The following is a 27,999-nucleotide window of genomic DNA, read 5'->3' on the forward strand; positions in this document are numbered from 1 at the left end:
TATTATCGTTACCATAAACTCTCATTAGATGATTCATTCCATTCAGCAGAACATGTAACTCTTCTTTACCTTCTATCAGGATAGCAAGGTGATCAGCGAATCATATCATTTATGTTCTTTCACCTTGAATTTTAATCCCACTGCTGAACCTTTCTTCTATTTCCATCATTGCTTCTTCGACGTTCAGATTGAACAGAAGGGGCGTAAAACTACATCCTTACCTTACACGCTTTTTAATCCGAGCACTTCGTTCTTGGTCGTCCACTGTTAGTATTCCCTCTTGGCTCTTGTACATACTTTATATTACCAGTCTTTCCCTATAGCTTACCTCTACTTTTCTCGGAATTTCGAATTTCTTGCACCATTTTACATAGACGAACGCTTTTTTCAGGTCTACAAATCCTAAGAACGTGTCTTGATTTTTCTTTAGTCCTGTTTCTATCATAAACCGCAACTGATCGTCATTTAACACATCCTCAACTTTCCTTTTCATTCTTATATGTATTATTCTGCTCAGTTACTGGAATGTATGAACTGTTTAGTTGATGGTGCGATAATTCTCGCACTTGTCAGCTCTTGCAGTACTCGGAATTGTGTTGATGTCGCCAAACTCATACATTCTACACGTGAATAGTCGGTTTGTTACCACTTACCATAATGATTATAGAAATTCTGATGGAATGTTATCCATCCCTTCTGCCTTATTTGATTTCAAGTCCCCCAAAGCTCTTTTAAATTTTGATTCTAATACTGGATCCGCTATCTCTTCTCAATCGACTCCCGTTTCTTCTTCTATCACATCAGACAAATCTTCTCCCTCATAGAGGCTTCAATGTACTCTTTCCACCTGTCCGCTCTCTCCTCTGCATTTAACAGTCGAATTTCCGTTTCACTTTTAACGTTACGACTCCTCTTTCAATTTCACTGAAGGTTATTTTGACTTTGCTATATTTCGAGTCAGTCCTTCGGTCAATTATTTTCTTTTTAGATTCCTTCACTTTTTTCCTGCAGCCATTTCGTCTTACCTCCTCTGCGCTTCCTATGTATCTCATTCATAGAGCGAATTGTATTTCTGTATTCCTGAATGTACCTGAACATTTTTATACTTCCGTCTTTCATCGATCAACTGAAGTACTTCTTCTGTTACCCATGGTTTTTTCGCAGATATCCTCTTTGCACCTATGTTTATCTTTCCAACTTCTATGATTGCCCTTTTTAGAGATGTCCACTCCTCTTCAACAGTACTGCCTACTGAGCTATGCCTTATGGCAGTACCTATAGCCTTAGAGAAATTCAAGCGTAGCACATCATTCCTTAGTACTTCTGTATCCCACTTCCTTGCGTATTGATTCTTCCTGACTAATGTCTTAAACTTCAGCCTACTCTCCATCACTGCTATATTGTGATCTGAGTCTATATCTGCTCCTGGGTACGTCTCACAATCCAGTATCTGATTTCGGAATCTCTGTCTCACCATGATGTAATGAAACTGAAATCTTCCCGTATCACCCGGCCTTTTCCAAGTATACGTCCTCCTCTTGTGGTTCCTGAACAGAGTATTCGCTATTACTAACTGAAATTTATGACAGAACTCAATTAGTCTTTCTCCTCTCTCTTTTCTTGTCCCAAGCCCACATTCTCCTGTAACCTTTTCTTCTACTTCTTCCCCTATAGCTGCATTTCACTCCTCCATGACTATTAGATTTTCATCTCCCTTTACTGTATTACCCGTTCAATATCATCACACACTTTCTCTGTCTCTTTGTGTTTAGTTTGTGACCTCGGCATGTATACCTGAACTATTGTTATCGGTGTTGGTTTGCCGTCGATTGTGATGAGAACAACCTTATCACTGAACTGTTCACAGTCACACACTCTCTGCCCTACCTTGCACAGTCATAACGAATCCTACTCCCGTTATACCATTTTCTGCTGCTGTTTATATTACCGTATGCTCATCTGACCAGAAATCCTTGTCTTCTTTCCACTTCTCTTCACTGGCCCCAACTATATCTAGATTGCACCTTTGCATTTCCCTTTTCAGATGTTCTAGCTTGCCTACCTCGTTCAAGCTTCTGACTTTCCACGCCCCAACTCATGAACGTTATCCTTTCGTTGGTTATTCAATCTCTTTATTATTGTCGCGTTCTCTTTGGCAGTCCGCTCCTGGAGATACGAGACTATTCCAGAATCGAGACTATTCCGGAATCTTTTACCAATAGCGAGATCATCATGACACCTTTTCAATTACAGGTCAGATGTCCTGTGGATACACGTTATGTGTCTTTAATGCATGGTTTCCATTGCCTTCTGTATCCTCTTGCCGTTGTTCATTGCTGATACTTCCACCTTTAGGTGCAGTTTCCCATCCCAAGGACAAGAGAGTGCCATGATTCTCTGTCTGTTCCTACGTCCTCTTTGAAATGGCTGCTGGAAGAATGAGGGTGACATCCTATGCTGGAAATCTTCAGCTGTCAACGGTCATTATCAATCAATATTTAAACTGTGGCAGTTTTCGAACTCGGGACCGATGACGCTACCGCTACACCAGGAAAAATTAAGTCTTTTGTATGTGACCGCAATTTTTAAAATATTCAGTTATATTGTAATGTTCCTGCACGCAACAGACAACTTACCTCGTCTTTCCGCTGCAACTGCTTGAATATTCTGCATCCAGCAACATGCTAAAATAATTCAAAAGAAATACTGCGATCCATGCAGAGTGCAACGCATGTTCACAACTAATGATGCAACCACTCCCCTTTTTTCATAGAAATTAAATGTAAGGAGTGGTTTAGCCAACAACCCTTTTAAGCGGTGAAAAAATTAAAAGAATCAATAAAAACTTTTAATTCGCTATATTCCGAAAACTGACGATTCGCACACTGACAAACCTCAATCAGACCTTTCTTTTCCTTGAACATTTGAAAACATTATGAAACGTCCCCTTTGAACAATTATACTATAGGGCTTAACCTGACACACAATATTTTTTAGAGCAACGCAATCTGACTTTCAAAAAATCGCTACAAAAGAATGGCCCTGACTAACATTAACCTATACGTTTCACGAATCACTTACCTCACAAAAATCTTCGCTACTCAAGCTACTGCAATAAAGCGAGCGCCACTACTGAGAGCTAAATAAAAGATTCAAACTACTGAAGGCACTAACTACTAATAGGCATAGTTAGCAAATGAAAGATTTTAATAGAGAACAAACAATGTATTTACCTTAATAGTCATAATATATACAGCAGTTCATGACAAATTACAAAACTCCGCCATCTCTCTCCCCACATCCACCACTGCTGGCGGCTCACCTCCAACTGCGCAACGCTACGCGCTGTTCACATCCAGCTGCCGCTGCCCAACACTACAATGGCAGACAACAATGCAAACTAGCCACAGACTGCACACAGCACAGCCACTGATTTTTATACAGACCGCTACGTAACGTTGCCAATAAGAAAACATGAACAGCCTACTTACAACATCAATTTTTCTACAATTTCGTACATCAATAATTACGTATCTGGTGACAACAAAGATATGAATACTACTTTCAATGTGTGCACACACAAAATTGAGTAAATCCCTTCAGCGCTCAACTAGGCGCACCAAATTGCAAATGACCGGAAATCCTCGACTAATACAGAGCTCTCCTGCGGCGCCACCATCGCGGTCAGGGCGCGCTGCAACCTCTCCTGACGCGCAGCTTCTCCCCACGCCAGGCTGCGTCCCACTACTACCAACAACTAACTGTTCGCTCGCTACCACTCGCAATAATAATATCTTGCTGTATGCACGCAGCAGCAGAATCAATAGCGAACTCTCCAAAAGACGCTATGAACGTCCTACTTTCAAACTCCATCGGTGCACAATCCGTTTAAATAGTAACTAGAAAATGGCGATATGGCCACTCCAAGACAAAGTATCTGTTTCAAACAGAAGCATACATAGATTCCTTCCGTACTACGAACTTGAGTAAACGCGCTATAATAGCTGCCGTGGTTCCGACCAAGGACCAGATGACTGATCTCGTCTGTGTCTTGACTGCTGCCAATAACCACCTCTGCCACCAGAGAGGAAAGAGCAAAAAACAGTAGGCAGTATAGGTACCCGATGGCCTTGGGCTGCTAATGCAAACCTAGGCAATAGTGCCGCATACGGAACAGTTCATCTCCTTATGGTACACTGAGTGTGCAACTGGTATTGAGCCAAACAAATTTCCATTACATAAAAGTACATCCTTCAGCTATGTTTTGACAGGAATATAAATAACCTCCACTCATTTGGATCATAAACGTTCAGTGTCACAACAAACAGCCATATGTTCTTCTATAAATAGTTTTACTTATTCTGTTTCTCTGTTCCCGTACAGAGAATGAGTCTCCAGGTAATAGGTGTTTGGCTTCCAGTCTAAGCCCGTACAGTTTGGCAGGATCTCTTGTTAGAGTCAAGTCACGAGTTAAATCACTTAGATCGTTTTAACTAAATAATAACGATACATAATCTTTTTCTAGCTTGTAATCATCACCATCATTGCATTCATTTTTGGCGCTGCTCTCCTCTCGCAAAATCTTAAGAATCGTATGTGGGTTTGGAATAGGGAGAGATTCACAATGCATAACTGGTCGTAAGGGCGAAGAAATATTAGAATATTTTATATCCTTCTTTCTTTTTGTGTCCAGCAATAACCATACAACAACAACAACAACAACAACAACGATATATATCTTTTTGCAACTCCCTCTACACTATGCGAATTGCAAAAAGCACTGATTTCCTCTTCACATTATTCCACAATCTCAGTCCCTCAACATATATACTGCGTGTCTTGTGTTGTGCTCAGCTTTTGTCTTGATTGCCAAGCCTTATACGAAAAAAGTTTGTTTAGCAGACATTTTTCACAAAACTATTAATGACCAGTCTTTTCTTACCAATTACATAGTTAACACAAACATATTAGAATACGTTTGTGTTATTCAAACACTTGTTGAAACTCATTTCTAAGAAACTGGAAAAGTGCATCTAACAATACAAATGTAGTCTCACGACACTGTAGCATGTCCACAATCAATTAATGCTTCCCCCTAACAGTCAGATGGTTGTCACAAGTGTAGCCAGCTACTCCATGTTATTAAAATACAATTTTCCTTACTTGCAACAAAATTTCTCCTGGTCAAACATAAATCTAAATGAAAAATGAGTTTACTTCGCTTGTGAAAAAGCTGTACACGATACAAAAAAATTAATAACAGATCCGAAATGAGTACGAAAAAGTTCTCCAAGGACAGTGAAAATTTCACAGAATCAAAAATTATATTGGGTTGTATAACCGAGTGCCTTTAAATGCGGCACAAAATCCAAATCGTTCAGATACTTTTGAACATAGCGCCGTCCTGGACTGTAGAGTCAGCAGTCTTGCAAGGTAAAACTGGTGTACTTCCAACGTTTTTGGATTTTTTAATTTTTCTAACTTAATTGTTTTTAATTGCCCAATAGCACAACTGGGTTAGTTTCGCATCTTCTAATTTTTACTTTTGGACCAACGCCATCTTAAAGTTTTGATTCTACCATCAGTGTCATTGTGACGTGGGACACACGCTCAAGGATACTTCAACCCAATAAAGACAAGGCATTAATTATCAATGAAACACACAGGCTGGCTTATAATTTCCAACATATTTTATTTAACAATTGCATGGCAACAGCAGACTGCTGTTACCCCAGAATAATATACATAATTACCCTAGAAATTGAAACATTACTAAACAGACAAAATGTCTACGGGCGTCAAAGCCCATCCCAAACAAATAATATCAGAACCCTCTTTAGATAAATCTTAAGAACTATACAAACAATAAATGGTTTACTGACAAACACTCCCACAGAAGCAAGACACCTTTCTAAGATATAACAGCAGTAAGATATTAAAAACACAGTAGAATGAAAGGCATCTTTCAGATATTACAAAATTTCAGTGACAAGTAGTACCATATCTGGGGTTCGAAAACTACAACTCAGATCGAGCCTGAATGAAATCTGAAAGGAACGGTGAAGAAGGAAAGACGGACGCCTCGGCGTCACCAGGAACAAATAATGAAATACTCAACTTAGATTCAGCGAAGAACTGGTGTCTACTGGCAAACACGGCGACCGCGCTATCGGTTACAATTCAAACTGGCCGCCGTCAAGGCGTCGTCCCCCAGTTAAACGATCAGCTACAACAAACGACGCGCACCGCTGATTATACCACGGAAACACCAACATAAAACCAAAATAGGCAAACCTCATTCAGACAGGTAACCACTGTTCAATACGTTGTGCACCAGTGGTCAATACGAAACAGACTACAAGGGAGTCCAAACACTATACTCGTAAGATCCCTTAACTGCAAACAGCACGAAACTCAATAAACATGTATACAGCAGAACTCTAAAAACCTGAATAAATCCCACTGTTTAATTCTTTAGCGTATCTGGTTGCAGGCTGATGTATATGAAAGGCACTTTCACATGTTCACATCGTTCAGCAGCACAGACGAGAACATCGCCCTCTCACAAGACGCAATACACACACGCCGCCCGCACGCAAGTCTCCATCCGCAACCCCACTGTCCACGTGACAGAAACAGGCAGAGAATGCGCGAAGAGCGACCGTCGACAACCAGACTGCACACCGGAGCGCCAACCAACAGACCAAAACCAGCCCTCTCCCCATTTTTTTTCTTTATTGTGATTTCATTCCCCTGCGCCATATGAGCAGGGGAGGGCTGTCAGCGGCACAATCCGGCGCTTTTCAGCCGAGTGACATGACAATAATACGAGAATAAAATGTTACATAAATAGCGATAAAAATGGGCGACATAAGACAGAGTAAGGGGAGATAATGGAGGTAAAAATACTCTGACATGGAGACGTTCATGGGGAGACAATTAAAAAAATCGACATAAAGTTAAAAAACACAGTTGGCAATTCTCAAAACACTAAGAAGACACTGAAGGCAAACGCACAGATTAAATGTCAGCCACAATGTTAAAAGCACTCCAGAACAACACACTTTAAACCCACTTGGAGCACATACGATAAAGAATAAAACTGACAGGTGGGACCTGCCGAGGGAGAGGCCAGAGAGGATGGAAAAGGAGGAGAGAGCAAGGTGCAGCAGGGGAGGCGGCGGGATGAAAAGAGTAGGGGTGTCAGCGGCTACACCAAGAGGCAGGAAACTGGTGGGGCAGGAGATGAAGAGGGAAGACAAGGCAGGAGGGAGTGCAGAGACACTGAAGGGGAGCACAAGAGAGGGAGGGGGAGTAGGAGGGGAAAGACACGAGAAGGGAGGGGGAGAAGAGGGAGCCCTGAGGAGGAGGCAGAAGGAAGATGGGGTTAGAGTTGGTAGGAAGGGTACATGTCAGGGCGAAGCTCATCATCCGGGAGGGGTAGATGGTTGAAGTTGTGTTGGGAAAGGAGGCAGAGGGTATGGAGATGGACAGAGGGTGGGACACAGCGGTAAAGGCTCAGCAATGGGCTGAGGTTGGAGAGGAAGGGAGGCACGGGGGGGGGGGGTGAGGGGGATCAATGTGGTGGACAATATATAGTGTGCAGATGTGTTCAAGGAAAAGGAGAATGTGAGGGAAGGCGATGAGGTCGTAGAGGATGTGCATGGGGGACGGAAGGCCGATGCAGAAGGCAAGGTGGAGCGCACGGTGTTCGAGGATTAGGATGGATTTATAGAACCTGGGAGGGGCGGAAATCCGAGCCACGCTGGCGTAACAGAGGATGGGGTGGATCAAGGATTTGTAGGTGTGAAGGATGGCGAAAGGATGCCGACCCCATGGCCAGCCGGACAGCAGTTTCAGGAGGTGGAGTCTGTTGCGAGCTTTGTGTTGGATGGTAAGGAGATGGGGAGTCCAGGTGAGGTGGCGGTCGAGGGTGTGGCCAAGGTATTTGAGGGTAGGAGTGAGGTGGATAGGATTTCCATAAATGGTGAGGTAGACATCATGGAGATGGAAATGGCGGGTGGTTCGACCTATGATGATTGCCTGGGTCTTGGAGGGGTTGATACGGAGGAACCACTGGTTGCACCAAGCAGTGAATTGGTCAATTTGGAGGGTACGTTGGGACCGTTGAAGGTTAGGATAAATGGCTAGGAAGGCAGTGTCATCAGCCAACTGGAGGAGATGACACCTCTCCCCACAGCGTGGTGTGCTTAAATAGCCAAAAAGCGACCAAAGAAGAAAAACCACGGCTACGCGATACAGAATCGGTGACAGATATTTTAAATGAACATTGCAGATGACGCTGTCGTTTATCGAGTAGCAAAATCCTCAGAGGGTCAAAACAAATTGCAAAACGATTTAGAAAAGATATCTGAATGGTGCATAAATTGACAGTTCACCCTAAATAACGAAAAGTGTGAGGTCATGCAGACGAGTGCTAAAAGGAATTCGTTAAACTTCGGTTACACGATAAATCAGTCAAATCTAAAGGCACTAAATTCAACTAAGTACCTAGGAATTACAATTACAAACAACTTAAACTGGAAAGAACACATAGAAAGCGTTATGGGCAAGGCTAACCAAAGACTGCGTTTTATTGGCAGGACACTTAGAAAATGTAACAGATCTGCCTACACTACGCTTGTCCATCCTCTTTTAGACTACTGCTGTGAGGTGTGGGATCCTTACCAGATAGGACTGACGGAGTACATAAAAAAGTTCAAAGAGGAGCAGCATTTTTTGTACTAACGCGAAATAGGGGAGAGAACGTCATTGAAATGATACAGGATTTAGGATTGACATCCTTAAAACAAAGGGGTCTTCGTCGCGTAGCTATCTTCTCACGAAATTCCAATCACCAACTTTCTCTTCCGAAAGCGAAAATATTTTGTTGATGCCGACCTAGATAGGGAGAAACGAACACCATGACAAAATAAGGGAAATCAGAACTCGTATGGAAAGATATAGAAGTTCGTTCTTTCCACGCGTTGTACGAGGTTGGAATAATAGAGAATTGTGACGGTGGTTCGATGAACCCTCTGCCAGAAACTTAAATGTGATTTGCAGAGTATCCATGTAGATGTAGATGTAGATGTAGTGACTCTCCACGTTCGGGAAGACATTCGGGGTTTGATAAAGGTCATTTAAATACATTAATCCATTTTATAAAAACTTGTTTCTGCAGATTGAAAATATCATTCTGGAAACATTCCCTAGGCTGTTGCTAAGACATGTCTCCGCAGTATCCTTTCTTCCAGGAGTGCTAACGAGCGAGGTGGCGCAGTGGTTAGCACACTGGACTCGCATTCGGGAGGACAACGGTTCAATCCCGTCTCTGGCCATCCTGATTTAGGTTTTCCGCGATTTCCCTAAATCGTTTCAGACAAATGCCAGGATGGTTCCTTTGAAAGGGCACGGCCGATTTCCTTCCCAATCCTTCCCTAACCCGAGCTTGCACTCCGTCTCTAATGACCTCGTTGTCGACGGGACGTTAAACACTAACCACCACCACCACCGGGAGTGCTAGTTCTGAAAGGTTCACAGAAGAGCTTCTGTGAAGTTTGGAAGGTAAGATACGAGGTACTGGCAGAACTGAAGCTGTGAGGACGGGTCGTCAGTCGTGCTTGGGTGGCCCAGTTGGTAGAGCACTTGCCCGCGAAAGGCAAAGGCGCCAAGTTCGATTCTCGGTCCGGCACACATATTTAATCTGCCAGTAAGTTACAGTAAGGTATTTCTTTCGCCCTCGTACCTTACGTTATTTGCGATAATGTAAATGCACAGGGAGTCACACCTAGTGATACGTGGCTGGCGACCACGGGACCCCGAGCTGAGTCCTGGCATTGCTTCCACTTACTTACGCCAGGCTCCTCACTTTTATCTTTCCTATCTGGCCACCCTCGGCCAGCTCTTGTTCTTTTCCGACCCTGACGCTATTAGGTTTCGAAGGCTAGGGGTCTTTCATTTTCCAACGTATACTTCTCATGCAGCATCTGACCCGGAGCGGGCGGCTGCAAAAGGCGTCTGTATCCCATGTTAGGGGCGGCCTCCGGAACTGCGAAAGTCAACGTAATACCACTGCAGATTTTCTTCCCTGCATAATGCAGTCTCCATTTTATGCACAAAAAATGGCTTCCTCTCATGTTAAATCAGTGTCCAGAGGTAAAATAGTCCCCCATTCGGATCTCCAGGGGGGGGGGGGGGTGACAACTTGAATGGAGGCAAAAAATCAAAACGAGAATTGGTACCTGGAATGTCAGAACTCTGCTACCAGCAGGAAAACTAGAAAACCTTAAAATAGAGATGGAAAAACATCATATGGACCTCGTAGGAGTTGCTGAGGTAAGATGGAATGGACATGGAGAGTTGCAGTCAGATGAATATGTATTCTACTACTGAGGAGGAGAAGTAAAAGGAATTAATGGAGTAGGAATGATTATGACAAAGGAATTGACTAAATGTGTGGAATATGTAGGCTATGCAAATGACCGGGTTATTGGGGTAAGGCTGAAAGGAGCACAAAAAGATTTACTGATTGTCCAGGTGTATATGCCAACTTCAGAACATGATGACCAAATTGTAGAGGAAACGTACAATGTAATAGAGAGAATAATGGACGAAAATAAAAAATGCTGCAAAATAGTAATGGGAGACTGGAACGCCATTGTGGGAGAAGGGAAAGAGGGAAACATAGTTGGCAGTCATGGTCTTGGAAAGAGAAATGACAGAGGTGAATGGTTAATTGACTTCTGCAGGGAAAGGCAGCTGATAGCGGCAAACACATGGTTCAAGAACCATAAGAGGAGGCTCTACACTTGGAAATCACCAGGGGATAAATACAGAAACCAAATCGATTTTATACTGGTAGAAGAAAGATACAGGAATGGAATCAAGAAGGTGCACACATTTCCAGGTGCAGATATTAATAGTGACCACAAATTACTTATAGCAGAAATAGAAATAAGAATGAAAAAACTGAAAAAGGCGACAATGGTGAAGAAGTGGGATCTAGAGAAGATAAGGTTCAACAAAGAACAAATTACAGAAATGCTGTCTCGGGACTTTCTAAACACATTACGAGACAAAGAAGCACCTGATATTGCCAACGAGTACTGGAATATGCTGAAAGAAGGAATCATTAAAGCAGGACAACAAAATATAGGATATGTAAAAGGGAAAAGGTCAAAAAAACCATGGGTCACGCAAGAAATGATTTCCAAGATGGAGGAGAGAAGAAAATTGAAAAACAAGAACACTGAAGATGCAAGAAAGATATACCGAAGGTTAAATAACGAACTGCTAAGAGAAACAGAGCAGGCTAGGAAAAAATGGCTAAAAGAGGAATGTGATGAAATTGAAGAACTGGACAGGAAGGGAAGATACGACTTACTATACAACAGAGTAAAGACTATGACATGGGAACAAAACAGTGCAGGAAGTGCTACTATGGAAATTTTGAGTAAAGACGAGGAGGTAGTGTACAAAGATCGTGACATGTCTTCCAGAGATGGGAAGAATACATAAAAGAGCTATATGACACAAATAGCAAACCAGAATCTCTGGAACTTGAATCACACAACAGTGCAAGTGATGAAGAGAAAGGACCGACCATCATAATGGAAGAAGTAAAGTCTGACATTGCTGCAATGAAAAATGGCAAAGCAGTAGGTACAGATACAATACCGGGAGAAATACTAAATGCTTGAACCACAATGGAATAAGAGAAATATTGAGGTTATGTAATAAAATATATGACAGTGGTGAATGGTCTGAGGACTTTTTGACAACAGTAATGATTCCATTACCGAAAAAACAAGGAACCAAGAAATGCAGCGAGCACAGGACAATCAGCCTCATTTCACATGCAGCCAAAGTGATGTTAAGAATAATTAATAAAAGACTTGAAAAAGTAATAGAGGAGAATCTCGGCGAGGAGCAGTTTGGCTTTAGACGGAATACGGGCACCAGAGATGCAATAGGGCTCCTACGAATCTTGGGAGAAAGGTTTATTGAAAAAGGAAGAGATGTATGTATGTGCTTCATCGATTTAGAAAAGGCATTTGACAATGTGGTTTGGGACAAGCTGGCGACTATTATGAGGGAAAACAGAGTGGGCTGGAAAACCAGAAGACTTATAAACTCATTATACCTTAATCAAAAAGTTTCAGTTAAAGTGAGAGGAGGAAGTACAAACTGGATCAGACCAGGGAAAGGAGGAAGACAAGGATGCTGTTTATCACCTACTATTTTCAACCTGTACTTGGAAAATATGATTGACCAATGCTCATTAGATGACAAAGGAGTAGAAATTGGAGGAAGAAGAGTAGGGTGCTTGAGATTTGCTGATGATATGATCCTTCTAGCCACAGGGGAAAAAGAATTACAGGATTTGGTGGACACCATTGTAACTAACGGAAAAAAATATGGAATGAAAATTAACACAAATAAAACAAAGGTATTGGCAATAGGAGGAAATAAGGAAATAAAAATTGTGCTGAATGGAGAAACGCTAGAACAGGTGCAAAATTTTAAGTAACTTGGAAGCAGGATGGACACCGACTGGAACTGCACCACAGAAATTAAAACAAGGATAGCAATGGCAAAAGAGGCGTTTAATAAGAAAAGGAGAATCTTCTGCAGCGGTCTGGACAGAGAACTCAGAAAGAGACTCATAAAATGTCTTGTATGGAGTGTTCTTCTATATGGCGCTGAAACATGGACTATGAGGAAAAGAGACAAAGAAAGGCTGGAGGCTTTTGAGATCTGGACATGGCGGAAGATGGAAAGAATAAGTTGGATGGACAGAGTAAAAAATGAAGAGGTACTGAGAAGAGTGGGAGTGATAAGACAGTTACTAGATGTAATAACGAGAAGAAAAAGAAATTGGATTGGGCATATATTAAGAAAGAATGACGGACTGATAAAAACAGTTTTAGAAGGTTATGTAGAAGGGAAAAGGAAGCGAGGAAGGAAGAGATTCCAGATACTGGATGACATGATGGGCGGTACAACATACAGCAGCCTTAAGAAGGAAACAATGGATCGCAGAAAATGGAGTGGCAAAGGACCTGCTAATATAGCAGATAACTGATGATGATGATGAAATGCACAGGTTTGACATCATTTTCCTTTGTGACACTTCTCCAGCTTATTCTGCTTAGAAATGTAAACACTTTAAGTTTTCTAGAGGCACTTTCTTCACAAACCTAAATTAATTCATACCACTACTGCCTACTCTGAAAACATTTAGATATGAATAGATATCAAATATTGGTCAACAAAGAGCTTCGCTGAAGATTGCTTTTCTGATCGGCCCTTAACTTCAAATACCACACTGTCCGATTACGAGGGCGCGTTGAAAAGTAATGCCTTCGAATTTTTTTTAATTTTTTTTTTCAATATCCGCTGTTACATGACACTGATATGAGCCGGTAGACTTTTCCGCATCGCTGACGTAAGTTCCAACCCTCTGCCGCTAGAGGGCTCCAAACTATAGTATGCAGCATGGCGATGTGTATCGTAACAGTGTCAGTGTACTGCGAGATACTCAGAAACCTGAAAGCGCGAATTCCAAGAGTTTGTCCGCATATCGAACACCCTGTCCTTCAGCACGATAATGCCAGACCACACACGAGCGCTGCGACATCTGCTACAATCCGACGTCTTTGGTTCACCGTCATCGACCATCCTCGACACAATGTCGTCTTGGCTCCATCTAATTTTCAGCTGTTTTAAAACCTTAAAGAACAGCTTTGAGGACTTCAATTTGATAGGGTTGAAGCGGTGCCACCAGAGGTGAGGGCGTGGCTCCGTCAACTTTGTCAAACATTCTGCAGTGACGATATTAACAAACATGTCCCTCGTTGGAAGAAATGTGTTCTTCGCCAGGGTGCCTAGGCATGAACAATGAAGATGCATTATCTTCATGAGGTTGGATTATTTAAAAAGTTGTAAGAGTATTCACATAGAAAATCGGAGACATTACTTTTCAGCACGCCCTATTAGTTCACAGTATTTGCGGGGTAAACTTTCTGCTTGTGGCATTGTTGGTATTGCAGGGTTCACAAAATTTGCCATGAGAATAAATTATGCAATAGTAACCCCTTTCGTAATAATCTGAGCTACATCTCTCAGTGAATACCAGTGAAGGTATAAATTACAACTCTTCTTAACAATATATTTCCTTTCGCCACCCTTGTCGACATGAAGAATGACTAAAGGTGCAAACCTTTAGTAGTCTCTCTGTTCGGTTACTTCACTCCGTTCGATTGGTAAGCTTTCTGCTTACACTTCTGTTGGTGTTTATACTAAAGCAGCAAACCTTTAGCAGTTCTTAATTTCGACAGAGGTGCGAAACGAATCATTTATGCCCCTGATGTCAAAGTGAGAGAGAATCCAACGAATTAAGGGAGCAAAGGAGCGTAATGTTGACATCCTGGTAATTAAAAACGGAACACTAGCGCAGTTGGAATATCTTTGGCAGGAGTATCGTCAAAACTGTATAGATCAGGATACTCTCATAGTGCCATTTACACCTGAGAGGCTTTTTCAAACAGATAGTTTACGGGAAGATAATTACATATAAAATGTCTATAGTTTAATTCTCTGTTAACAACAGACTAGCCGGGGAATTCTGTTTGTGCTTTGTGTTGTTTGTCATTTCCGTTATTAAATATTGTTTATTGTTCAAGCGGTGGTGCAAAACTCCCAATTACAGTTTTCTGGCCATAGCCACCATCATGTTAAAGTGGGTGTAGTATTTCGGCTCTTCACTGCTTCCAACGTCCTTTGATAATCCATTCATTTTCTCCATACGCTGTAGCCAATCATCTAAGAAATTATCCTTCTGGTTTTCCGGAACTCGGTCCAGGAATGGACATACTGACTTCAGAAAATCTAAAAAAATAAAAAGGCAAATGTTAGATTACGATGAAAAATCACAAAGCATACAAATATTATATTTGGATAATGGTTTAAGATATCGAAAGCAGCATTTTATCAAGATAAACTTTATCTTTATCAAGATAGACTTTATCTAACGAGGCACTGTTTATCAGTTGTTTATTCATCCATAGAGCATTTACAGACTGTATCAGACATGTCATCTTAGTAGAAAAACAAAACAATTTTTAAAAAAATTGAAGGTACAGCTCTAGGGAGCATACATAATTAATTTTTCCCTTTATTGTTTTGTTTTAGTCATTGTGTTTAGTAGTAAACATCAAGACGTTCAGATAGTAGTTCTACCTGAACATTAATTTTTCATTGTTTCTGTTTATATGCATGCTATAAAAGTGCCTGTTTTCGACAACACAGGGTGATTTTTTTCCCTCATGTACAAAGTCTATGGATTGATCGATGAGAAGATACGGAACAGGAAAGATCTAATGAACTTATGTCCGGAAATTCATGATTTCCGGGTATTCGATCATACACTGTTATACAGACTGCGGTCTAATGCACGCTGCACCATGCAGCCATAGCTACAGTTTCTCATGAAAATGATTTCCGAGTGCCTCAAGGCATGTACATACGCGCTGTAGCGTGCTCTGTCTCACACGTTCACGTGGGGCAGGCTGCATCCGAACAGTGTCAGGGGCGGCATGAATATCCTCCTTCCTTGTCTGCATATCTGGAATGATTCTGTGTACAGGATACATTTGAGATGGCCCAATAACCAGAAACCACACCGGTTGAGATCCGGTGAACGTGAGGCCATGCAACTGGACACCCTCGTCCGGTCCACCGACCTGGCAAGACACGATTAAGATGCGTCCAGTAGGCTGGAGAACCATCACGTAGCCGCCACGTAACCCTTCGAATCATCAATGGCACTTCTTCCAGTAAGGGAGGCAAAGTCACCCGCAAGAAACGCCGATGGTTCCGGCCCGTTAGGCGACGCTGAAGGAAGACTGGTGCCAAAAGACGATCGCCAATTATCCCAGCCCACACATTCCGGCTGCTCTGAAGCTGATAATTCGCTGTCACAGTACCATGGGGGTTCTGCATATTATAGCACAGATCCTGATAAGAAACTTGAACATACCACTTCTCGTAGAGGTGGTCTCAGCTGTGAATAGGACAGACGACACAAATCCCAGAATCGTGGTTGCCTGGGGAAGAAACCAGTGACGAAACTGCTCCCGATGTGGAAAGTCTGTCTCTAGAATGCCCTGCACACGTCTGAAGTGATGAGGGTAGTAACAACTGATATACAGAAAGTTCCACACGGTCGTCTGGCTTACCCTTACTGGCGGGCAAACTGAATGGTACGGTCGCCTTCCTGATGTGTTAATCATATTTTGTTCCAAGTCTTGTGTTCGAACATCTCGGGTACGTTATTCAAGCTTTCCTGTTTCCTGAAACGATACTGACTCAGACAAATGGCGATACACTGATGCAAATATTGAATGCTGTGGCTACTGTCGGTGAGGATAGCTCTCCTGATACAATCTTGCTGCTCCCTCCTCCCCCCCCCCCCCCACGCCCACCCCTTTGCCATTTGCCTTTCCGCAGGTGAACACTATGTCGGAACCATTGTGTACAACACTGTGTCACACCCACTTCAACATGAATGACATAGAGAAGTGAATCGGATACAACGTTACCAATTACTATGGCAGGAGAGGGCTCTAGGCCATGACATCTGAGGAACTGTACCACCCTCTAGGAGAAAACCATGCATACTGTAAGTGTGGCTGCATGGTATTGCAGCGCGTATTAGACCGCAGTCTCTGTATCAAAGTATGATTGAATAAATGATCTCTAGCTTGGAAACCATGCACATTCGGACGTATTTCATTAGACATTTCTTCAGTATACTCTCAGTACATGGTGAAAAAAAATCACTCTGTAGAGTCGGAACAATCGAGTTGTAGGACCGTGAGTAACATGAGGACGCGGACTGCAGACATGTGGCATGGCTGGTGCGTTGGTTTTCATGCGTTAAGTCATGGATAAATCATTTAAATTAATACGTGCGCGTATTCATGGGAACTGACGAAAGAGAGCGAGTAATATTATGTGAACTGTGTGTTGCACTTTTATTCTTGAATAAACTGAGACAGTTTTTGGGCACAAATCGGTAGGTCACTGGTGGAACAATGTGTGTGCATGGTACCTCGTTTGAGTGTTTCGAAGACTACTTTTATGTGAGTAAATCTAAAACTGTGTCGTGTAAGTCACTGAATTGAAATTGTATCACAAGTTCCACTGAGCAGAACAATATACGAATATACACTCCTGGAAATGGAAAAAAAGAACACATTGACACCGGTGTGTCAGACCCACCATACTTGCTCCGGACACTGCGAGAGGGCTGTACAAGCAATGATCACACGCACGGCACAGCGGACACACCAGGAACCGCGGTGTTGGCCGTCGAATGGCGCTAGCTGCGCAGCATTTGTGCACCGCCGCCGTCAGTGTCAGCCAGTTTGCCGTGGCATACGGAGCTCCATCGCAATCTTTAACACTGGTAGCATGCCGCGACAGCGTGGACGTGAACCGTATGTGCAGTTGACGGACTTTGAGCGAGGGCGTATAGTGGGCATGCGGGAGGCCGGGCGGACGTACCGCCGAATTGCTCAACACATGGGGCGTGAGGTCTCCACAGTACATCGATGTTGTCGCCAGTGGTCGGCGGAAGGTGCACGTGCCCGTCGACCTGGGACCTTACCGCAGCGACGCACGGATGCACGCCAAGACCGTAGGATCCTACGCAGTGCCGTAGGGGACCGCACCGCCACTTCCCAGCAAATTAGGGACACTGTTGCTCCTGGAGTATCGGCGAGGACCATTCGCAACCGTCTCCATGAAGCTGGGCTACGGTCCCGCACACCGTTAGGCCGTCTTCCGCTCACGCCCCAACATCGTGCAGCCCGCCTCCAGTGGTGTCACGACAGGCGTGAATGGAGGGACGAATGGAGTCGTGTCGTCTTCAGCGATGAGAGTCGCTTCTGCCTTGGTGCCAATGATGGTCGTATGCGTGTTTGGCGCCGTGCAGGTGAGCGCCACAATCAGGACTGCATACGACCGAGGCACACAGGGCCAACACCCGGCATCATGGTGTGGGGAGCGATCTCCTACACTGGCCGTACACCACTGGTGATCGTCGAGGGGACACTGAATAGTGCACGGTACATCCAAACCGTCATCGAACCCATAGTTCTACCATTCCTAGACCGGCAAGGGAACTTGCTGTTCCAACAGGACAATGCACGTCCGCATGTATCCCGTGCCACCCAACGTGCACTAGAAGGTGTAAGTCAACTACCCTGGCCAGCAAGATCTCCAGATATGTCCCCCATTGAGCATGTTTGGGACTGGATGAAGCGTCGTCTCACGCGGTCTGCACGTCCAGCACGAACGCTGGTCCAACTGAGGCACCAGGTGGAAATGGCATGGCAAGCCGTTCCACAGGACTACATCCAGCATCTCTACGATCGTCTCCATGGGAGAATAGCAGCCTGCATTTCTGCGAAAGGTGGATATACACTGTTCTAGTGCCGACATTGTGCATGCTCTGTTGCCTGTGTCTATGTGCCTGTGGTTCTGTCAGTGTGATCATGTGATGTATCTGACCCCAGGAATGTGTCAATAAAGTTTCCCCTTCCTGGGACAATGAATTCACGGTGTTCTTATTTCAATTTCCAGGAGTGTATGTTCGTATGTTTCAAATTATGCATACTCTGGAACTGCAATTCCACGACATCTAGATCACGCCGACAACTGCGCCAGTATCGGAGTCCTGTCTCTACCTCAGATGTATAACGGACCTAGAAATATTTTCAGAATATTATCGTCCAATACCAGACTCATCATACTATCTTGGATTACTGCAGCCGAGTGAGCTGCAGTCACAGCGAGGATTTTTGAAAAACGCTGCTACGTGGCTTAGCCACAGCCTGGGGGATGTTTCCAGAATGAGATTTTCACTCTGCAGCGGAGTGTGCGCTGATACGAAACTTCCTGGCACATAACAACTGTGTGCCGGAACGAGACTCGAACTCGGGACCTTTGCCTTTCGCGGGCAAGTGCTCTACCAACTGAGCCACCCAAGCACGACTCACGCCCCGTCCTCATACCTTTACTTCTGCCAGTACCTCGCCTCCTACCTTCCAAAAGGCAAAGGTCCCGAGTTCGAGTCTCTGTCCGGCTCACAGTTTTAATCTGCCAGGAAGTTTCAATGTAGTACGGTATCTGGTTTCTCTTTAAAACAGAATTTGCTCCGGTCATAATATTTTGTCAATCTGGTTTCCCGTTAAAACAAAATTTGCTCCAGTCATAATATTTGGTCAATATACGACAATGTTTTCAAAACTCTAGAAAGCATTTTGTAGATGGAGCATAGTGATCGGTATAAAATGCTAAAGAACCGTAATTACACGGATCTCGCTCCGTCTGCGGTCACCAGCAGCCATAACGGCAGAAAGAGCCTAAAGATGGTTCGAGGAACGAGCCGAAACCTGTTGCTAACAAATGAACAATCTGGAAACGCGATCAGGACTGTTTTCATTTAATTTTTAAGACAATGTTGTCATTGGAACAGTACGAACAAATAAATGTACTGTTCGCTCCATTCTGCATCCTACAATTTTTTTACTATTTAGTAAATTAATAGCCATACTTGCTCTCGTTCATTCAGTGGATTAACCACGTTGTATAGCGTCATGTTCCTGAAGTAATACATAAATAACTTTATGAAATGAAGATATTTACAAATCCATTACACTGTGTGCTGACACACCTATTATAAGTGTGCTTTGTTCTGACCGGTCGAGAACTGTAGCCCTCGCAATATTCAAATCTGACAGCTGGCGTACATGTGTTTGAGGTTAGTTATTTTACAACATTATGTTAAATTTAAGGGTTGTGCATATTAGTGTGTTTCCCGTAAATGAGTACATTTCTGGGTGCACGCATACATATTATTCAACAACATTTTCACGGTATACTTGTGGGAACTAAATGTCAGAGAATGACTCAATATTTCATATTGCCCAATGTTATTGGCTGTCTGTAGGTAAGATTGAAAGTTGTGTAATATATTATACGGCATACTGACGGCTGTACTGAAATAAGATTTTAAGTAACATGTCTCATGCTAATGGCGCTGGCTAATATTGAATGCCTGTCAGAGCTGTCTGTTACGGTGTTTATTTTGTGCATTTTGATGTGTTGTGAAATGGAAGTGGGTTCGAAATAGAGGATCGGACATTTATTATTGAGAATATTTAGTGGTTTCCAGTCTCACAAAGTACTTAATTGTTGCATTGCACATTTACACAGTAAAATAATATTGATGGAGAAACGCTATTTAGGAACATATTTTTTATTATATTTGATGTATTCCCCGTAATTTAGAAAGACATACTACAACAAGAATGCAACACATAACATCTAGCATATATACCAAGACTACATACATTGGGCCAGGAGGTCTATACATGTCAACTCAATGCTGACACACATAACACATATTTCGAGCACGAACATTCAACACTTCCTGTTGAACAAATGTTTTATGTGCTCACAATAATCATGAACACTACATCGCTTCGGAGCACTACGCATTGTACTCTATGTTGTTAAACCATACAGTTTTTCAAATACCTGGAATTTGTCTTTACTGAGAGCCTTGGTCAATAAATCAGACCTGCTTCCTCCGTACACAAACAGTTTATAGCCGTATCCTTCTGTTTTAGGCGATACCTAGTAAAATGGTACCCAATATCAATGTGCTTGAATCGTACACTTGTTATTTGCTTCTGAGCTAGCTTGACAGTTCCCTTGTTGTCGGAAAACATTTTGGTAGACTCAATAATCGTATGTGGCTCAGTTTCACCTATTAGAGCTCTTAATCATAACACTTCTGGTATGGTGAAAGAAAATGCCATATAGTCAGCCTCAACAGTAATCAAAACCACTGTTGGTTATTTCTTGCAAGACCAAGATATTAATCCTCCCATCAACTTGAAACAGCTGCCTGTAATAGAATGTCTGTTACGCAGTACTTTTCCCCAGTCTGCATCAATAGAACTTTCCAGGTTCTAGTTCACTGTCTAACAATTACTTAATTGGTAATCAACGGTTCCTTTTAAATATATAAATTTTCTTTTAACTGCAACCCAACGTTTAATTCTAGGGTCTTAGCAAATTTTGTTCACAATATGCTGCAAATAAGGGAATTGCTTTTTGACATTCTACCTTCGTTTTCTACTAACAGCTTTGTGGCAGCCGTGCCGAGAAATGCGCGAGCTGTAGCTAGTGCCGGCCCAAACTAGCGGTGGCCGCCGACACCACACCCGCAGATTTACCATTTGGGCAGATTTTGGGAATGGTGCGAAGTGCACGGGCTCGCACAAGACAAAGTGGAGACCAGTGTGAGCTGAGCAACGGACCAATATAGACGTGTATCCATGTGTATAATTCTGTTTGCCGCAAACCAAAGCGTTGAGCTCTGGACCAATGTGTCGAGCTTAAACTGAGTTCCCCACAACGCGATCTGGATCTTTTAGACAGTACCACGCGTATCGTTACGTCGCGACCACAAAATACACGGCGCTCAGTGGGTGGGAAGACGGTTATCGGTTTTGTCTGTTCACGCGTCCATTGTTTCATCGCCATTACACGATCGGATCACGTGCTCCATAGTTAAGGAGTGTACAATCCCCATCTCACTCGTATGGTTTCTTTCCTTGTGGTGCACTCGTAAACATCATTCGTAGAAAAAAAAAAATGGTTCAGATGGCTCTGAGCACTATAGGACTTAACATCTGAGGTCATCAGTCCCCTAGAACTTAGAACTACTTAAACCTAACTAACTTAAGGGCATCACACACATCCATGCCCGAGGCAGGATTCGAACTTGCGACCGTAGTGGTCGCGCTGTTCTAGACTGAAACGCCTAGATCCGCTCGGCCACACCGGCCGGAGTAGAAAAAGGCTCTAATTCCTTATCTGTAGCTTTCTTCCAATAAACTGCACTCGGTCTAACCAAGGCTTCTTCAATTGTAAGAGGTTACTGTTGAATATTTGAGCATCCACACACATTTTATATTCTGGATACTATTTAGATTATATTCTACACGATGAACGCCGCAAATTTACGTCCATTGCTGCTGGAGATTCCTGGTTCTCATTATCCTTTTCATCTTCAGTCAACATATCTGATTCTACCTGAACAGCTCTTTCATGTGCTTTAAATCCAAAATTTTCTGGTGCTTTTCAACGCTCTTGGACATCTTATTCAGATTAATATGTGCACATACTTTTTCACTGTACGTTTCATTCTCACCAATTATAAAAATATTACCTCTCTGCTAGTTAGTCCCGTTTTTGATTCAGGCTTTACGATTCAGTAACCTTGGAAATCTTCACAATTTCCAATAAATATGATTTTCAAATTTATAGCACCATTTTCTTCTAAGTAGTTTTGGAACTTGTACCATGGCCTTACATTTAAATATTCTTAGATGGTCTAGATCTGGCTTCTTTCCACTCAAAATTTCATATGTGGTCGTGTTTGGTAAATCTTTAGTAGGCGATTTACTATTCAGATACTCTGCACTTGTTTCTGCTTCTGCCCAATAACATATGAGTAATTCTGGATCCTTTAAACATGCTCCTTACTTTTTATAGAATTTTTCTATTAGCCTGTTTTGCTACTGCGTTATGGTCAGAACTAAAGCAAGCTGCAGTTTGATTTCTGATTCCAAGTTCAATCAGTCGTTGTCTAAAGTGTTTATTGACGCATTCGGTACTATTTTCTTACCTGATAACTTTTATATTCTTACCACTTCCTCTTTCAGCCATGACGCGAAAGTGGCAAATATCTCGCTCACTTTGTCCTTGGTTCCAGGGAAATAAACGTGGGTTTATTTCGAAAAATTACCAATCAAGGTAAGGAAACAACAAGTGCTCTGATAGATTCCTTTTCCATGGGCCCAAACGTCTCTGCGTATCAGCTGTGAAAGCTCAGTACATCGATTTTTACTTGTTTTAAACGATAATCTGGCTTGATTTCATTGTAAACAAATTTCACAACGCAAGTTACAACGCTTATTTTCCTTCAACCCTGTTGCCGTGTGTTTTAACAAGGCCGTACTTCTCCTACTATGATGTCCAGTCCTTTATGACATAAAAAACCTTTTGCGGAATGTAGAGGATAACTATTTCAAACTTCAGGAACATCTAATTCATAAATAACTTTTTCTTTAGTATCTGTGGGTCTCACACTGGCCCTTCTGATCAATTATTTCTCCACCATTTAAATAGAATAATTATCTTGTAGCCCTTATTCACTATTTCACTAACTGAAGGAAAAATATTTAGCAGCATTCTTAATATAATGTACATTATGAGCTGTAATGCCCTGTGATTCTGCATTAGCATTCAAATTAAAGTTTATCTTTCTTTCTCATTCACATTGTAATGAAGAACCATCCACTGTTAGGCGAACAATGTACGTTCTAGGTGAAACATCGTATAAAACTCATTGGCCTTTGGTTATATTCAAAGACACTGCACAATCAAGGAACTAACCTGTACTCTTACTCCAAATTTTGCCAAGAATAATATTCAGTGCCTTACCTTTACTGTTTGCTTTCCTTTGTGTTCCCTTTGAAACAAGACTTTTTCTTGTGTACTTCTTTTTCCTTGGCATTTATAACATCGAACAGGTTTCGTCTTTTTGTATTTTCGATACGAAGCCATTCCTATGTTCTGGATAGAATATTTTTATATACTCTTAATAGCTTGACTTTTACGCTGTCGCCTGTAATTGGTTTACCTGAATTCTCTAGGCCCATTATTATGTGGGAGAACTTAGAGGTAGTTCCGCTAGTAACAAGGTACCAATCCATTTATTAGCGATGTCGAATCCATTATTTCTTAAACGGTTCAAAGTGGAAGAAGATTTTGTTCACATATTCATCAACATTTTTACATTCGTCTAGGCGTGTGGTGATAAGCTCTCTTTGGAAATTCATTTTCCTAATCAAACTTCCTTCTTCAAACGCTCTTCTTAGATTGTCCCATACTTCCTTCGCCGTACTGGCCTTTTCTGTGTGAAGGTAATTAACATGATCCGACTAGAAGAATTAATTTGGATTTTGCCTTACGATCTTTGTTCTGGAAATCTAAATCTGTGAAATTCAAGGTTCCATCAATGACATCCCAAAGATTGTCCAAGTGCAGATAAGCTTATACTACAGACTTCGAAGCTGCATAATTATCTCGACCAATGAACTTCTCTATCTGCCTCATTTGGGCAGACGTTCTTTGCGCAGTTCCAATACAAGTACTGTAAGTTATGGACTACTCACATGTAATATAAAGTATACCACAATTTACTGGTCAATGTTATTCAATTCGGTCTTCCTAGGACCATAACCAATTGAATTTTATATCTGTACAGTAAAATAATATAGGTGGAGAAATACTGTTCACGAAAATAGATTTTATTTATTATATTTAATGTGCTCCTGGCAGTTTGCAAAGGCAAACACACAAAAGCATACAACGCAAAATCTAGCATAGATATCTAATCATACATATAATAGGTGAAAAGGTCCATACAGATTAACTCATTGCCAATACACATAACAAATCTTTTGTTCACCAAATCTCAACATAAATGGATCGAATGTAACAGACACCATGAGAAAATGGAGCAATTCTATCAGTTGTTGTCGAAATATAGGGAAACGTACCTGGGAGCACATAAGCTTCATTTAGTAAAGAACTTAAATTCATTGTGGAAAAATTATAAGAAAGAGCTGAAAAGATTAACAAGTGCATCGAAAAGCGAGGCTAGTGGTGCCGAGCCTCTGGAACCACTACTTTGGTGCGTTGGTGGCTTGAGCTTTATGCAAGGGCAAGAAATTTTTTAACGCAATTTAAGTAAAATTATGTGTACTTCTTGTTTTCAAAACTGGATGTAAATAAATAAATACTAACCATATATAATCTGAATTATAGATGTAATCACGTGAAACAGTTTATCTAATGAGCGAGCGTCCATCGTCAGAGATTTCCGATACTCATTTCGCTCGCTTATTGTCAAGTCACTTAGGACGTTTATATGTGTCAATTCTCCTCTCTTATTATATGACTCCTTTATTCGTCTACGCTTTCTCTTTTCTTGCATGAGTGCAAAACCAGCCCAAGAGCCATATAAGAGCTGGCATCAGAATTTGCCATGTTTGCACATCCGGGATTTGACACCAATATTGTGCCATATCGATTCATTGTCTGGAACCAGCTGCTGATATGTTGCACAATATTACTGCCCAATATTATTAATAGTTTAGGGGCCACTTAACGAGATCAGGAAATCACTTGATTCCACAGTCATTAACACTGTTTGAACTTAGGTCGAACATTCACATTGTGTTTGAAAGTTGTCTTATAATTTGTCAACTTCCAAATATCGCATTTCACGCACCTCTTAAGGTCAAGTCGCACTTCCCATCATGTCATGTCATGTTAAAATACTCCACTTCAAATAATTGCAACCACACTGGCCATCACATCACGTCACATCATGGCAACATCATAATTTCTCGGGTACAAAGTTTTGAGACAGCTGACTTCATCAACCGTTGTTGACCATGTGACCTCAGGTCATTTCTTCCCAACACTCAGCCTTGCGCTTCGTTTCAGGTTACGTCATAATATTATTTCCTGGGTGAACATTTATCATTGAAAGGGGGAATTTTCATCAGGATGACTCACTTGAAAGCTACAACACGACAGCAGATGTACATATTGGCGTCCCTGCCAAGATGAAAGAACGTAAGTTTTCAGAGTTGTCTAACGAATAAAATTTACCTATCGAATGGGTATTTTTGTTAATGTTCAGAAATCTTTTCACCTATTTGTTGAAAATTTTGTTCTCTGAAACAGTTATCAGTTTGGCATACATTTTATTACAGAATATCGTTGCTTATGCTGAGAACACAGGACAATTTGCGTTAAAGCATATGATACACGTTATCTTCTCTCCTTCTTTAAGCACTTAATTGATCAGTAATGAGTGCATACTTGGTGTGGCTCAAAAGAGTTTCTTCACTTAATTCTTGACATAACTCACTGTGAGGGAGAATAGTAAAGAGGACTTTGTCATGCTTATGTGATAATTACTGTCATAAGTAAGGACAATATGGAAAGTAATTTTTTGCTGTTTGTGGTCTAAACACGAATGGCGGTTGCTAATGATTACTTCTTGCACTATTCTGCATACTGAAACAAGAGACTGTCGAAACTGGTGAAAAATTTCTCGAATTTAAAGTATAATCAGCATTTTGTTATTTAAGTTTAAATTTGGAGTGATATATTTTTTTCAGATAGAAGATTGGCAGATGTTAAGCATCAGAATATTTGCGACTGTTGCAGAGTGAAATAATTTACTTTTCTTTCTAACTTTTTTTTAGTGTTAAACTGATAAACATTTTCTTCTTACCCTGTGTTGAGGTGTTGTACTGCGTCTTAAGAACTGGATCCTGCATTGCTAATTTTCATTCTTAATCATTGTATATTTTGGCATGTGACCTGATTTTCTGGATTTGGATGCTTGTTCTTTGGAAGTGTGTTTTCTGTGTAGAAAATTGGTGCTGATATACTGTTTATTTTGTTCAACTTGGAAAGTCGTCTGAGCGGCTCTAGGCGCTACAGTCTGGCACCGCGCGACCGCCACGGTCGCAGGTTCGAATCCTGCCTCGGACATGGATGTTTGTTATGTTTTTAGGTTAGTTAGGTTTAAGTAGTTCTATGTTCTAGGGGACTGATGACCTCAGACGTTCAGTCCCATAGTGCTCAGAGCCATTTGAACCATTTTCAAAGTCGTCTGCTCATAAATAGAAGCAAATCTGGAACTTCTGTGATGTGTTTCAGCAGTTGATTCTATGATAGCATAGACAGTGCTACAAATGGTTGATTCAGTTTTTAGTGACTGTGGTGTCGATTTCGAGGGCATCCTCCCCCCCAGGTACCCTTTATCGCAGTTGTTCTGCACGGAAGTGCCAAACAAACTGGTATAGGCATGCTTATTCAAATAAAGAGAAACGTAAACAGGCAGCATACGGCGCTGCGGTCGGCAGTGGCTATGTAAGACAGCAAGTATCTGGCGCAGTTGTTAGATCGCTTGCTGATGCTACAGTGACACGTTATCAAGATTTAAGTGAGTTTGAACGTCGCGTTATAGTAGGCGCACGAGCGATGGGACACAGCATCTCCGAGGTAGCGATGAAGTAGGGATTTTCGCGTACGACCATTTGACTAGCATACCGTGAATATCAGGAATCCGGTAAAACATCAAATCCCCAACATCTCTGCAGCCGGAAGAAAAACCTGCAAGAACGGGACCAACGACTGAAGAGAATCGTTCAGATTGAAAGAAGTGCAACCCTTTCGCAAATTGCTGCAGATTTCAACGCTTGGCTATCAACAAATGTCAGCGTGCAAACCATTCAACGAAACATCATCGATATGGGCTTTCAGAGCAGAAGGCCCATTCTTGTATCCTTGATGACTGCACAACACAAAGCTTTACGCGTCGCCTGGTCCCATCAACATTGACATTGGGGTGTTGATGACTGGAAACGTGTTGCCTGGTCAGACGAGTCTCGTTTCAAATTGTATCGAGCGAATGTGCGTGTACGGGCGTGGATACAACCTCATGAATTCATGGACCCTGCATGTCAGCAGGGGACTCTTCAAGCTGGTGGAGGCTCTGTAATGGTGTGGGTCGTGTGAAGTTGGAGTGATATGGGACGCCTGATACGTCCAGATACGACTGTGACAGGTGACACGTATAGAAGCATCCTGTCTGATCACCTGCATCTTTCGTGTCCATTGTGCACTTTGACGGACTTGGGCAATTCCGTGGTGTCCGTTCCCTCCAGCACTACTTCCGATATTAGTCGAATCCATGCCACGTCGTGTTACGGCATGCTTGCGGGGTCCCTACACGATATTCGGCAGGTGTAATAGTTTCATTGG

The 27,999-nt window shown here is 42.1% G+C and overlaps 1 protein-coding gene across 1 annotated transcript in view; it reads right to left on the bottom strand.

Annotated features, from left to right (window-relative positions):
* Positions 1 to 14,707: 14,707 nt before the first annotated feature.
* Positions 14,708 to 27,999, bottom strand: part of LOC124593883 (juvenile hormone acid O-methyltransferase-like) — a 61,425-nt gene continuing 48,133 nt past the window's right edge. The window contains exon 5 of the mRNA XM_047132229.1: positions 14,708 to 14,892. Coding sequence (XP_046988185.1) covers positions 14,708 to 14,892 — 185 coding nt within the window. The remainder of the gene's footprint in view (positions 14,893 to 27,999) is intronic.

The sequence above is a fragment of the Schistocerca americana genome, chromosome 2 (assembly GCF_021461395.2).
Source record: "Schistocerca americana isolate TAMUIC-IGC-003095 chromosome 2, iqSchAmer2.1, whole genome shotgun sequence".
In the NCBI taxonomy this organism is placed as follows: domain Eukaryota; kingdom Metazoa; phylum Arthropoda; class Insecta; order Orthoptera; family Acrididae; genus Schistocerca; species Schistocerca americana.